At 34.3% G+C, this 14,034-nt stretch overlaps 1 protein-coding gene across 9 annotated transcripts in view; it reads left to right on the top strand.

Moving 5' to 3' along the window:
* Positions 1 to 13,543, top strand: part of RAB3IP (RAB3A interacting protein) — a 64,404-nt gene extending 50,861 nt beyond the window's left edge. For 6 of the 9 annotated variants that reach the window (XM_028829718.2, XM_028829717.2, XM_028829721.2 and 3 more), the window contains 7 exons: positions 905 to 982; positions 1,604 to 1,807; positions 5,093 to 5,221; positions 6,495 to 6,607; positions 10,609 to 10,708; positions 10,795 to 10,864; positions 13,186 to 13,543. In XM_028829718.2, coding sequence (XP_028685551.1) covers positions 905 to 982; positions 1,604 to 1,807; positions 5,093 to 5,221; positions 6,495 to 6,607; positions 10,609 to 10,708; positions 10,795 to 10,864; positions 13,186 to 13,268 — 777 coding nt within the window. In that variant the 3' untranslated portion in view covers positions 13,269 to 13,543. The remainder of the gene's footprint in view (positions 1 to 904; positions 983 to 1,603; positions 1,808 to 5,092; positions 5,222 to 6,494; positions 6,608 to 10,608; positions 10,709 to 10,794; positions 10,865 to 13,185) is intronic. The other 3 variants (XM_028829723.2, XM_077954716.1, XM_028829722.2) reach the window with 1 other exon arrangement.
* Positions 13,544 to 14,034: the final 491 nt, after the last annotated feature.

Consider the following 14,034-nt stretch of genomic DNA (forward strand, 5'->3'; position numbering starts at 1 on the left):
GACCATTCTTAATCCCTTATAGGGATTATTCTATACAAGGGCATAATATTTTAAAAATAAAAAGATCATGTCTTCCTTAACAAAACTGTAAGACTTCCTTAAAAAAACTGTAAGGCTTCATAGTGCATTTAGAATAAAACCTGCAATTCTTACCCTGATATTTTATTTGATTAATCAGAATGTAAGCTCCTTAAGAGCAGGGACTTTGTCCTTTCCCAGAATGTAATCAGCATCTGGAGCAGTACCTCACGAGGAGATGACATGAGTAAATGTCTCATGAATAAACATTATATGAATAAAATGAATTAAATGCCTAGAGTTTCATATTTGTAGTACTGAAAGATTAAAAATCTATTAAAGGGTAAACTCTGATTTGCCTTTTTAGGTTGCTCTGCACAGAACAACACTTATACTAAGTGACGTGTATAATTTTGTGAATCTTTTTATTAAAAGCTCTAAGGCGGCTTAACTGTCATTACTGTAAACTGCAACATTATTGGTGTGTTAATGTTTTTACTTGTCCCTCCTGTATGTCTTTGCTATGACTAATAAGAATATATATAGTGACCACATTATAAAAAGCTGACTGCAAAGGAGGTGGCTTTGACATGTTGGTCATTGTTTGCCTTCATCACATTTACAGTCCTTATGCAAGCATTAATCAGGATGATTGATCTCAACTTGGCTGCCTCGGTGGTAATAGGTCCTAAAAGAAGGCACCTATTCCTAATGCCTCATAGTTGTCTCTCTGTTGTCAACTGCTGCTTCCATAGTTGATATTGAGTACTTATTTTGGGGCTAAATTCTGGTAGTATATGTTTGCTTCAATCATAAACACTTGGCAAAAGCTTTTTGAAAACAAATGCTACTTTGTTTCTAAAATGTGAGATGTTAACTTTTTCAGGAAGCTCATAAAATGGTGAGAGAAGCAAATATCAAGCAGGCAACAGCAGAAAAACAGCTAAAAGAAGCACAAGGAAAAGTAAGTTTTTGCTTCTCTTAATAGTATAAAATAGTGGTGACTGTTTTAAAGATACCTTAACATCTGTTGGATTTTATTCTGATTGTAAAGTAGTGCTTGTTTTCAATTTGGAAACTACAGAAAAATAGAAGAAAATAGCTACTATGTAGATATAGTTAATAGTAAACATTTGGTGTCCATTTATATGAGAACCAAATGATTTAAAGCCTTGTAAATCACATGAATTATCCAAAGGATTATAGAATCACATTTTAATGTTAATACTTAGTTTTTAAATTCACTGAGAAAAGCCACCTAAATGTTATTAGATTTTACTGTTTTAGGAGTGAACTTCTACAACTAGTCATAAGCTATTGTATTTTGAAGATTTTGAAAATTCACATAAATGTTAGCTATTATGGTAATTTTCAAAATTTGATTTGACATTGTGAATAATAGATGAATCCAAACCATATGGAAACATCGAAAAACTTGATTTTAGTTTCTCTTTATTACTCCACAGGACATACAAATTACACTTACTTTTCATCTTTGAAAGTGTTTTGACCAGATTGCTAATATTTAGCTGCATTTGTCATGAAACATATTTAATGTATGTGACTATGTTGATTTCTTTCCAAGATTGATGTACTTCAAGCTGAAGTAGCTGCATTGAAGACACTTGTATTGTCCAGTTCTCCAACATCACCTACGCAAGAGCCTTTGCCAGGTGGAAAGACACCTTTTAAAAAGGGGCATACAAGAAATAAAAGCACAAGCAGTGCTATGAGTGGCAGTCATCAGGACCTCAGTGTGATACAGCCAATTGTAAAAGACTGCAAAGAGGTAACTCGTCAAGGACTGTCCCCTCTGACTCTGTTGATACTTGTTAATTCTCATCACTGAGGTGTCAGTTATCATTTTTGCCAGCAAAATTTTTAGTACAAAATATTCAGTATTAAGATGGGGGAGGCTTTATCTAGAGCTGGCTGCTTTCAGGGATTCTTCAGTTCCATTTTCTACCTGGCTGACCTTGGAGTACCTGCTAGAAACTTGGTAAGTTTCTTAATCTCAATATTTCATTAAGGGAGGAAACTGTCATGTGTTGTCTAGAGGAGAGTGGGTGGCTTTAATGATCTGGCTAGTCAATGTTTATTGCTAGAGTGCACTTACAAAGTATGGATATAAGAAATATGTGAAAATAAGATTATTTTCTTAAAGATCAATACGTTGCTTATATTTAAATTCAGAGAGAGAATTCTATATCAGCAAAGGAGTCCTAGAGTTAATTCGGATAATTAAGCAACAAAAAATAGAAATAATGGTAGCCTTACAACTACGTGAGGCTGGAAGACATTTTGCTAAGTGAAATTTCAAGTTATAGTAGAACAATTAGTATCATTTTTGTTCCCAAATTAGGTTTCACAGTTCAGCCAGTCTCAGTTATTCAGACACTTACAACTATGTAAGGCTACCATTATCATGTATCCATAATAATTAAAAATTTAAAACAAAATAATGGGCCGGACGCGGTGGCTCATGCCTGTAATCCCAGCACTTTGGGAGGCTGAGGCCGGAGGATCACCTGAGATTGGGAGTTCGAGACAGCCTGACCAACATGGAGAAACCCCCGTCTGTACTAAAAATACAAAATTAGCCGGCGTGATGGCGCATGCCTGTAATCCCAGCTACTCAGAAGGTTGAGGCAGGAGAATCACTTGAACCTGGGAGGCGGAGGTTGCATTGAGCCGAGATTGCACCATTGCGCTCTAGCCTGGGCAACAAGAGTGAAACTGCATCTCAAAATAATAATAATAATAATAATAATAATAGTCTTATTATTTTAAAAGATATGTAATAAAGATAACTGAAATAATATATAAGTATTTTGAGCTGTTTAGAGTAAAAATTGTTTTTAATCATTGTATACTGTGAGAAAGCATTTCTAAGAGGATTGATCAATAATTTATGAAGCTTTCCCATTTCTTCTTAGAAGCCATCTTTTACATTGTTGAATTCAAGTTCATCATTAATCCTGAAGAAATGTGTGTGCTTGTTAAATTTTTGTATGGAAGTCAGGAGTTTATTAAATGGAATAACCAATGTTGTTAACCTGTTGTAATTGAATTGCATTTTGACTAATTATTAATAAGAAAGATGCTGCTAAGAGAGAAGTTCAATACTTGGTTAAATATGAATGTAACCAAATCCAAAATTCACATTGGTTTCTGTGAAGTATTTAAGAAACTTTTTTTGTCATAACTTTAATTCTAATTCTTTGGAATTTAAATAGCAATTTTAATTGCCTGGTACTATTTTTGCTGTTTCTTACTCAGTATGTGTAAGTAATTATGTACTTTTCCCCCCTATTGACACTAACAAAATTTAAATGTCTTCTCATGGAACATGGTAAAGGTTCATTTTAGTTTTTGAAATCTCTTAAAACGTGTAGGCAGCATATAACTTCGAAATAATAACCTTTGCTTTCCAGGTATGTGTTATATTCTGATGTTTCATGAAAAACTTGTCAAAAAGTCTTACTAGGCAAAGGAATTACATAAATTTGGCCTATGTAAGTCTTAGAAAAATACGTAACGATCTGGAAGAAAATGAAGCATGTCCATGTTTTTGTAGAAAATATGATGGGGGCACTCAGTTATGACATTAGCAACATGTCTTCTGTAGACATTTAAAATACACATTCCTGCATGCAGACATACAAGCCCAGTGCAAGGCTTTGGGATCAAGCCACTTAGATTTGAATTTGGACTTCACTGTTTTCTTGCTATGCAATCTTGGGCAAGTTACAAATGGCGATCATAATACCTGTCTTGTACAGTTGTGAGGATTAAATGTTTGTAAAGTGCTTACAGTGGTTCCTGGCAGAGTCAGCTCTTAATAAATGGTTTAAATTACAGCCTTTAAACTAGAATCTTACCTTAGAATACCACTTACCTGCTTTGAGGTTTATGTCCTTTTTCTCAGTAACTTTACAAAGAAAATGCATTTGAAAATGTAAGTATTGCTTATATGCTAATATTATTTATCCTACTGCTTTTGCTTTGATTCAAGGAATTTATGAATTGGACTGAAAAGAAAATTCACATGGAGATTGCCTTTATACACCTTAAAAGGAAGTCTGTAGGAAGGCTTAGCTACACTCAGCTCTGTTACGTTCTTGTAGACTACTTGCACGTCTGATAGAGCTATCCTAGAGGCAGTCTGTAGCTATAGTCAGTGCATCATTTATGGTGTATCCAGTGCTTGTGGACAAGAGCAGCTTAGCGCTGTAGGATGGTGGAGACTGCTCTAGTTTGGGTGACTGATGTCAGTGCAAGTTTGTATTCCAGCAGATGTTATTGAGCTGGACTGAGGGAATCTGAGAAGCTGTAGGGAAGAATACTTGGGGAACATTTATTAGGGAGGTAGGAAAGAGAGGGACAGCTAGAGGAGTGAATAGGAAGGCAGGTGCCAGCAGTGGATTATTATCGATGCCTAAGGTGGTAGTTACTGGATACCAAAAATATGCCAAAAATATCTAAATAAATGTTGTATTTTAAGGTAGGCAGTTTAGAAGACTTTACGTGTTGTTTTTTAAAATCCTGTTGCTTATGCAGTAACATTTTGACAATTCTTTTGGGAATGCCTTCAAGTTATAGTAGAACTGTGTCATTTTTGATCCCAAATTAGGTTTCACAGTTCAGTCAGTCTCAGTTTATTCAGACACTATAATTAATTAGGTTCCAAATTACCTTTTTATTGTTTTCAGAAAAGACTTGTCATCATTTATTATATTCTGAATAGTGTGCCACCTGTGTCTTAAGAGGAACTCCAGCATTTTTGGTGGGGATGGGAGAAGGAGCTCAGGGTGAGGATAATAGCAGTGTTATTGAACATGGTAGCAGATGATGCATGGAAAAAAGCTACTTGGTTATTTGAGAGTCATTTTTTAAAAAGGAAAACTGCTACCAGGTATTATATAACTAATCAAGAGTGGTTCAATTTATTATTTTAAATAAAGAGCATTGTTTTTCCGTGAGGTGTTTAAATTAGTTTTGGTTTTATAAAGTGGTTTTTATGTTTATACTTTTTAAAACATGTTTTTGTGTTTTCCTTTGGTTTGTCTGTTAGGCTGACTTATCCTTGTATAATGAGTTTCGATTGTGGAAGGATGAGCCCACAATGGACAGGACATGTCCTTTCTTAGACAAAATCTACCAGGAAGATATCTTTCCGTGTTTAACATTCTCAAAAAGCGAGGTAATTTGTTTTCATTTTAGTAGGACTTCATTATAGTTGTTTCTGTACTTCTTTTAAACTGAATCATATTACATATTTTAATATCTCCTACATAAATAAGTTGTTATAAAATGTCATGTTTTACTATTTTTGCCATTCTGTACTAGAATCATGATAATTTCTCGGCATTTAGTTACTGAACATCTTTCCTTATATGAGCAGAGGATCATTCACACTAAAATGTATACTGCATTGGTGTCAGGTATTAAATAGGTATGGGGGATAGGACTTGTTTCTTGATTTACAGTCCAAGGTTCAATGTAAGGGAAGTTCTTTACACACTCTGTTAAAGGCATTTGTTGTGTCTATCTGTGCATGATTTAAAAATCTTATTTTTTTAATCTTTAAAACAGGAAAAGTAATGCCTTCTTTGCCTGTGCCACAGGATTGTTAAAAGGATAAAGTGAAGTAAATTAAGTAGAGACAAAAACCTTAGAAAAATAAGGCAGTACAAAAATGTAAAGCTATAATTTTAATTTATTCTTACATGTGAAAGGTTTGTCTAGAAATATCCTGTCAATTAAAGTATAAGAAATTTAATCCTAAGACTTTTATGTTAAGTCTTTCAAGAATTTAATTGTAATGTTACTTATCAGGAGAAGTTAAGATGAGCATTTTTCACACTTTTGATATGAATATGTGTTGTTCATTGTGGCTCTGTATCTGGTTTCAGGTAGGCCATTCAGTATTAGTAACCTTGCCAGACTAAAGAAGTTTTCCTGTTTCATCTTGTATCAGTTGCTACCATCTTCATCCTGGCATTTAATATTTGATAATTCAGCTAATTCTTTTGTAGACTCACTCTTATGCACATAAATACAAATTCAGAGAATATACAGCTAATTAATATATATTGCTGTGGTATAAATGACCAGTGTTTAAAAATATTGTATACGTTTAGCAGAATAAAGCTTCAGGATATTCGTTTTGAAGTGGCATTAACAGTGGATATTAATCATGGGTAAGGAGTGAACAGAGACTGGAATTAATGCCTTTAATCCTCATCCAAGTAATGAGGAAAGTTATTTCACCATAAGTGAATTGCCTTTCATAACAGTGTTTGGATTATAAAATAAATCAAATGAAAATTATCTGATTTCTTCCTTTTTCATTTGCTAAAGCCAAGCCAGTGGAACTTGGGAGAAGAATAATTTGTAAAATTAGTTTATTGTAGAATACAATCTTGATATTTTTCTGCCAGTATAGCATCTAGTACTTTTTCTTTTTTTTAAAGTTGGCTTCAGCTGTTCTGGAGGCTGTGGAAAACAATACTCTAAGCATTGAACCAGTGGGATTACAACCTATCCGGTTTGTGAAAGCTTCTGCAGTTGAATGCGGAGGACCAAAGTAGGTTTTTACATGCATGAATTGTGGAAGTGACTGAGTTTTTGAAATGTTACGGGTTGCAGTTATTTAGTTTTTCTGGTTTTAAATGTAGTTTTATCTCCCTCAGATTTCTCTTAAGTGTCTGTGTAGCCCAAAGATGAATTCCTGAGACAGTGTGGAATACAGTATTTCAGCTTTAGCATTAAAGGAGAGCCTTTTTAATTATAGGTTGGTGCAAAAGTAATCGTGCTTGTTGCCATTACTTTCAATGGCATTGAAAGTAATGGCAACAAGCACGATTACTTTTGCACCAACCCAATACAATAATATACATATATGGATCCAGATAAACTAGAGATAGAAACCTGAGTTTTGTTTTTGTTTTTAACCTCATATTGTGACCTATTAGTGGATTGTGAAATCAGTTTAGTGGGTCATAAGCAGAATTTTTGTTTATTACATGTATATGTATAGCCATGTGTCCTGGGTTTCTGTATAAAATACTTCTGTCTGAGGGTGACTATCAAAAATAGTTTGGGAAGATACTGAGTTAGAGTAAGTCTTATCAATCATGAAAACAGTGTACCAAAAAGACGATGAGATTTCTCCTTTTATATTGTGTTTATAAAGGATTCTCACTTTAATAAATAATCAGTTTTGTCTTTCATATGTGAATCTTACTTGAGAATTATAAATCTTCAGAGATAAGACTCCCACATTTCATAGCAGGGCAGACTTTTTCCATCCAGTCCTATGAGGAGGAATGACTGAAACCAACAGTGCTTAAAACATCTGGCAACGGTGAAAGGTTTTGCCTAAAACCATGGCATAATTGTGTCTTGGCTTCTGTTTAAAAAATTACTCGGAAAGCTTTTGAGAAAGATGCTTATTAAGTACATAGAGCCAGATCAATATAGGAGACTAGAAAGCCTGAGAGAGCTCATAGAAAGTGTAACTGACTGCTGTCAGGGTTATTCTGAAGCCAGAAAAGGAAAAGACTGGTTGAGATGAACTAATAGGTCTGTGTTAAAGCTGTTGTAGGAACTGTGTGCTTGTTTCTGTTCCCTGTTATGCACGTTACATTCTCAGCAAGATTACAGAATGTTGTTATTTAGGTGATCATTTGTTGGAGGGTTCCTTGTCATATATTTGTTTTGGGAGCCACACGTCCACCTTGCTCCCTCAAGCCACACCTGTGTAACAGTGGCCTTTGAATTTTAGGGAAAGAATTTACATTCTTAAATTCTACAAACACCCAAGTATTTTTATTTTGATCATTCCACCCCAAATATGGAGAATTAAATTTAATCATAGCAGTTTTCATATGTTTAAGGTCTGTGTCACGCCTCATTTTAAATATAGCATACAACTGATTTTATAGTAGAATTTAAAATTTGTGCTTGCATTATATATCACACATATATGTGCAAATATCATCAAATGATAACAAATGGGGATATCAAATTAAAGTGCATTTAAAGTACCTTTAGTAAAATAATTATAGTTTAGATTTAGAGAACAGTTTACAAAGTTTAAGGATATTGTGCTTGTGGGAATGGGGCCAGAAACCAAGGTGATGCATATCATATGGAAAAAACTATGTGAAGTATGGCTCTGGCCATGGCTCTTGTAAGCTACAGTGTGAAGATAATGACTAAATGAGTGGCACAGCGCTGTAGGAATTTTGAGGAAGACAAGATTATTCATACTATGATTAGGTACTCTTCTTGAAAGGAGGGAGATTTGGTTTAGGTTTTTGAAGCATAAGAGTAATTTGGATAAAGAGCAGTATATACAACTGAAGACCTAGAAACAAGAAATCAAAGTGTGTTCAAAGGATGGTGAGTGTATGCAGAGGAAAGGGAAGATGTGACAGATTTTAAGAAAGAAAAGTTAGATTGGGGTGGGGTGATGGGTAAAGGAGAAAGGAGTTAGAGATGTCTGACTGGAAGACTGATTTGAAGTGATTGTGGAAATTAATAGAAAAGGCTTTGGTTTGTGGAAGAAGATTATAGGTCTAGATTTAAACATGCTGACATCGTCACATGAAAATGGCAAACAAGTATTTGAAATCTTGGGACTAGAATTATAGAGATTTATTAATGTAGTGTAGCATGTTCGAAAAAAAAATGGAGTTGGAGGTCAAAGGTCTATTCGCATTGAATCCTGGCTTAACTAAAAATATATTAGGTGTGTCTAGTTTACAAAATGGCTTAGAAATGAGATCTTTTAAGAAACACTATACACTATGGAATACTATACAGCCATAAAAACAGAACGAGATCATGTCCTTTGCAGGGACATGGCTGGAGCTAGAGGCCATTATCCTTAGCAAACTAATGTAGGAAGATAAAACCAAATGCCACGTGTTCTCACTTATAAGTGGGAGCTTATGTGTTCCATGAGAACACATGGACGCATAGAAGGGAACACCACACACTGTTGCCCATGGAAAGGTGGAGGATGGGAAGAGGGAAAATATCAGGAAGAATAGTGGATACTAGGCTTAATACCTGGGTGATGAAATAATACATACAACAAACCCTCATGACCCATGTTTACCTATTTAATAAACCTGCACACCCTGCGTGTGTACTCCTGAATTTACAAGTTAAAAAAAGAAACACTTATTATTTTAAAAGTTGATACTTAAAGCCACCTTACCAGATCCCTTTCAAAGTTAGGCTGAATAGTAGACCAGCAGGCATATGTCTGTTTCCTGTTTCCGGATGAATCGTGTATAAATTGGTTTTTAGCAACTTGATGGCACATTTTCCTCTTGTGCAAATTATACTTTTGGAAGTTCCACAGACTTCCAACACTCTCTGCTTTAAATTTCTAGATCTTCTATCCTCCCCAAACTAGTAGTTAGTGCTTTTAAATATTGTTACAGATCATTAAAGGAATTTGCTAATAAAGAAACAAAGAAATATTTGAAAAAAGATAGGAATTGGTTAGTGATTTGAATTACCCCCTCCTGAAAAATTACCCTGTTTCAAATACACATTGTTGTGTGTTTTCTTAATATAAAGTCACATTTGTATTATATTTCTTGTAAGTATCGCTAAAATGTAATGTTATTTAATATATTTACTATGTAATTTGTACTGTCATATAAAATGCTATTGGCCTCTTACTTTACTTAGAGCTATGCTAATTTTGCATTGATGGGGAGTGATAGTTGTATTGAGCCAGGTTCCTAGCTTAGGAGGGTGACAGCTGGGCTGCTGCAAGTCTGGCCTGATAGACATGCCAGCCTTATCTCATAGAGCCATAGGGTAACAGATGGCTCATTACTCATTCAGCAGTCATTGAATGTGTGCTGTGTGCCAGGCACATGCCTGGTGCCAGGCATTTAAAGATGAATCAAAGTCCCTGCCCTCAAGAGGCTGATAGCCTAATCCCAGCCAGAAAGCCCTCATATAAAATTTTAGCTTTTGTCATGCAAATAGAAAGGATGGTGTGAAATTTAGTGAACTTGTTATATGATTGTTAAGATTCAGTATTTTTATAAGGTGGCTTATTCCTTTGTACTTCTCCCTAGGTCCCACATTAAATGCAAATATAGCAACCAACCAACCAACCAAATAAACAAATACCCCATCTGGAAACTATTACCCTGCAAGCTATCCGTAACATGCTTTGAGACTTGAACAGTCATCATGAGGATATTTTCAACTGAGAAGTTGAAATCCTGATGGAAAGCTGAGAGCTGTCCTGCAGCTGATTACTCATTTGTAAATTTGTTCCAGGATGGGACATATATGGAAAACACCTAGTTTCTGTTTCTAGAATCATGGTTAATATTATGGCATTAAACTTATACTATTAATAGAATGTAAGTCTCACAAGGGCATAGTCTTTGTCCGTTTCATCACTGTAGCCCAGCATCTAGAACTGTGCCTGGTACACAGTAGCTTCTCAAATATTTGTCATCTAATTGAATGAATAGGTAACTTGTACAGAAGGTAGGGGCAAATGCTTTTAATTTCAAAAAACTGAAATTTATCATTATTTCACAGAAAATGTGCTCTCACTGGCCAGAGTAAGTCCTGTAAACACAGAATTAAATTAGGGGACTCAAGCAACTATTATTATATTTCTCCTTTTTGCAGATACAGGGTAAGTGACTTAACCATGAATTTTAATAAAGCTTGCTTTGATATGAGACATTTGACCATTCATGACATTTTCTCCGTTTGGCCTAGATCACTTCTGTATGTAACTTTTTTACATACATTCGATACATTCAGCAGGGACTCGTGAAACAGCAGGATGGTGAGTGTTCTTGATTCAGTATAAATCTTTACATAAAAGTTCAGCAAAAAGTATAGGACGTAGTAGTAATGCTCATATCAGCTTTATTGTTGGTACATTTATGTTGAATCCCATATATAGTTCTAATAAAATTTGTGGCGAATTTGGGAACAAATGTCTTTTAGAAAAATACTGTGTTTAATTATTTTATTTGCCTCATTTTACTCTTAATTTTGAATTTTAAGCAGGGTCAGTTTTAACTCCTAAGTGGTGTATAATAAACCAGATGATAAATGAGAAGAGAGTTCCAAGCTCATTGAATTGACTCTTTAAGAGATGAAAATGAGGGCGGCAAAGTGGTCAGATTTATTTTAATTGATGGAAACCATGATGGAGCTCACAATTAAGTTTTCCCTGTATTTTCTATTTTTTGCGTGTGAATTAATAAAGTAGTCATGAGGATAATTCTGAACGGAATAAAGATTGCCATATTCTAAATCAGCAGAAACATGCAGGTGATATATCCAGGAGAAGCAACCTCATGCAAGTGTGTTAATATTTTTAATACAATTTTATATGGCTTTATAGCTAAATATCTTAAATATCAGGCATAAAAACTAATATGGCCTGACAACTCCAAAGCAGTATCTCTCGAGCGCAAATGATTGCATAAAAATGAAAATAGCAGATACTGGGCTAGAGACAAGTCTATGCCAGTTTGTATTTAAAGTTTTATGAAATTTCCCTGTTTATATTTTTTAGGCACTGAAAATATTATCTTGCTCAAACACTGGTAGAAGCCTACCATCTTTCAATCATGTAAACCAGTGAATCTTAATTCTATGGAAAAGTTAGTCATGCTGATAAAAACTTAGTTTAGCCTTTCTCAAGGTCTGGCATGTTGAAAAATGTCATATTTCTTTAAAATCCCATATAGTTGGATTTTAATGCCTAAAACAATAGGGATAAAACCTGTTAACCTAATAACCTGATAACCTAATTAATGTTGAATTTCAAAAGACTTAATAACATACAGTCTTTAAACTGTATAATACTTTTTTTGACTTTAATAAAACTGAAATATTTTTGAATATCTGTAGATGGATAATATAATTTAAGCCAAATAACAGAAAATTTATGTTAAATATAATTGCCAAGAATATAATATTTTTCTGTTTGTTTAAATGAGAAGCTTGTAGGACAGACAGAAAGGTAATTTACTTTATGAAAATAGAAAGAAAGTGTTGCAAGTAATGAATGGTGAGGGTGATGATGATAAAAGTAGTATATCTTCTCTGGTTTCTATCACTCTTCCACTTTATGATATTTAGTACACATCATTTACTATGTGTGTTTGTTGTAAACAGGTATTAGTCTTAAAATCTGTTTATTATATGTGCCTCATGCCAACAAAAGATTTAGGGCAGCTAAATCTAAAGCAGAATTTCTTGACCTTGGTACTAGTGACATTTTGAGCTGGATAATTCTTTGTTGTGGGGGACTGTCTTGTGCATTTGTAGGATGTTTAATAGCATCCCTAGCTTTTACTCATTAGATACCTGTAGCACCCCTGAGAGGGGACAGTGAAAAATGTATCTATTCATTGCCAAATGTACCCTGGAGTGGCCAGGGATGAGAAGTGGTGGTAGTGGTAGTGGTGGAATCTTCCATGATTGAGAACCATTGATCTAAATGAATATAATCTAATCATATATCAAATGAAGACCTTTAATTGTCTGAAATAAGGAGCCAACATTTTTCCACTTATAGTGGGAACTTACAAAAGTGTAGGTAATTGAATTTACAATTCATCTTCCACATGCATTTTTATTTCTAATTTGAGCCATATGCAAAACCTTTCTGTTATTACTCACAAACAGTGTTACTGAGTTTTCTGGATTGTCTTGTTTTCTTTTTTTCCCCTTCACCCTCTGTTAGTGTTAATGAAGAGTAAAATGGCCATGATATAACAAACTAGAGCAAGAAGATTCATAAGTTAGAGAATAACTTGAATAATTGAGCATTGAGTGTACTCCATGAAAGTGACAGCATTGACATTTACTCAGGATGCTGGATGTCTGCCTTTTCTAGGGCTAAATCCTCTCTGATATATTTAACGAATAATTGTGACAAAACTGGTGACTTGCTTTATTGATAAAACTGGGATGGTCACAAGTCTGTGGAAAAGCTTATGTGAATTATTGAAAAAATGTAGGTACATCTTTAGGAAATACGCAGTTGATGCAATTGACATTTCAGCTAACTTAAGTTTTCAGTGAAACATTAAAAATAATGAAGATGGTATTTTATGATTTAAATATCTCTCTTTTCTATTTGTATAGTTGATCAGATGTTTTGGGAAGTTATGCAGTTGAGAAAAGAGATGTCATTGGCAAAGCTGGGTTATTTCAAAGAGGAACTCTGATGTTCTGCGTGGGACCATGCCTGAACTCTCTGAATAACTGAAAAATGGCTGAATATTTTTATGGTTACTTGATATTTATTTCCAAGGAGTGGGCCTAAGACTTTTTTCCCCTTTTGCAAATTGCTCTAAGAAGTACCATGATTTCTTTTAAACTGATCTATGCTGTGTTTGCTTATTCTTTAGTTGAATACACTATGAAGGATTACAGGTGTACTAGTGAATGTAATTTATAGTTGCAAAAAAAAAACCCTGAAATAAATAAATGTTAGATTGAATGTGTGTACATTTTCTCTTCTAGCTCTGACATGGCATTTAGGGTTAGCAGAATGTATTAAATAGTAATTTTCAAACTACACAGTAGCTTCCTTCCTTGTGAGAGGCAAAGAAGACGTCTGAGTGGACAGCACTCACTTTCCAAGGCCCCCACCTCTAGAATGGCTTTATTTTTGTCTGTTTTCTATATTGGGTTTCAAAAAGATTATATTTGAAGAAATACTTCTGCTGCTACAAAGTTTGAAAGTTACTATTTTAATTATTCTGCTCTCTGTAATTGAAAGAACCCCTTTATTTTGGTGATTCATTAAAATATAATAGAAGGCAGTCAAATTGTATCCCAGAGATGTATTCCTGAGCGTCTTGATGTAGTGTATTCATGTTTTATATGTGTTAACCACTATATTGACGTTGGAGAGACATAGACATAAATGAGTTTGATGTGTGTCAAAGGGGTTTAAAGGGGTGTAGGTTGAAAGAATGGTACATGTAA

This window comes from Macaca mulatta, chromosome 11 (assembly GCF_049350105.2).
Source record: "Macaca mulatta isolate MMU2019108-1 chromosome 11, T2T-MMU8v2.0, whole genome shotgun sequence".
Lineage (NCBI taxonomy): Eukaryota > Metazoa > Chordata > Mammalia > Primates > Cercopithecidae > Macaca > Macaca mulatta.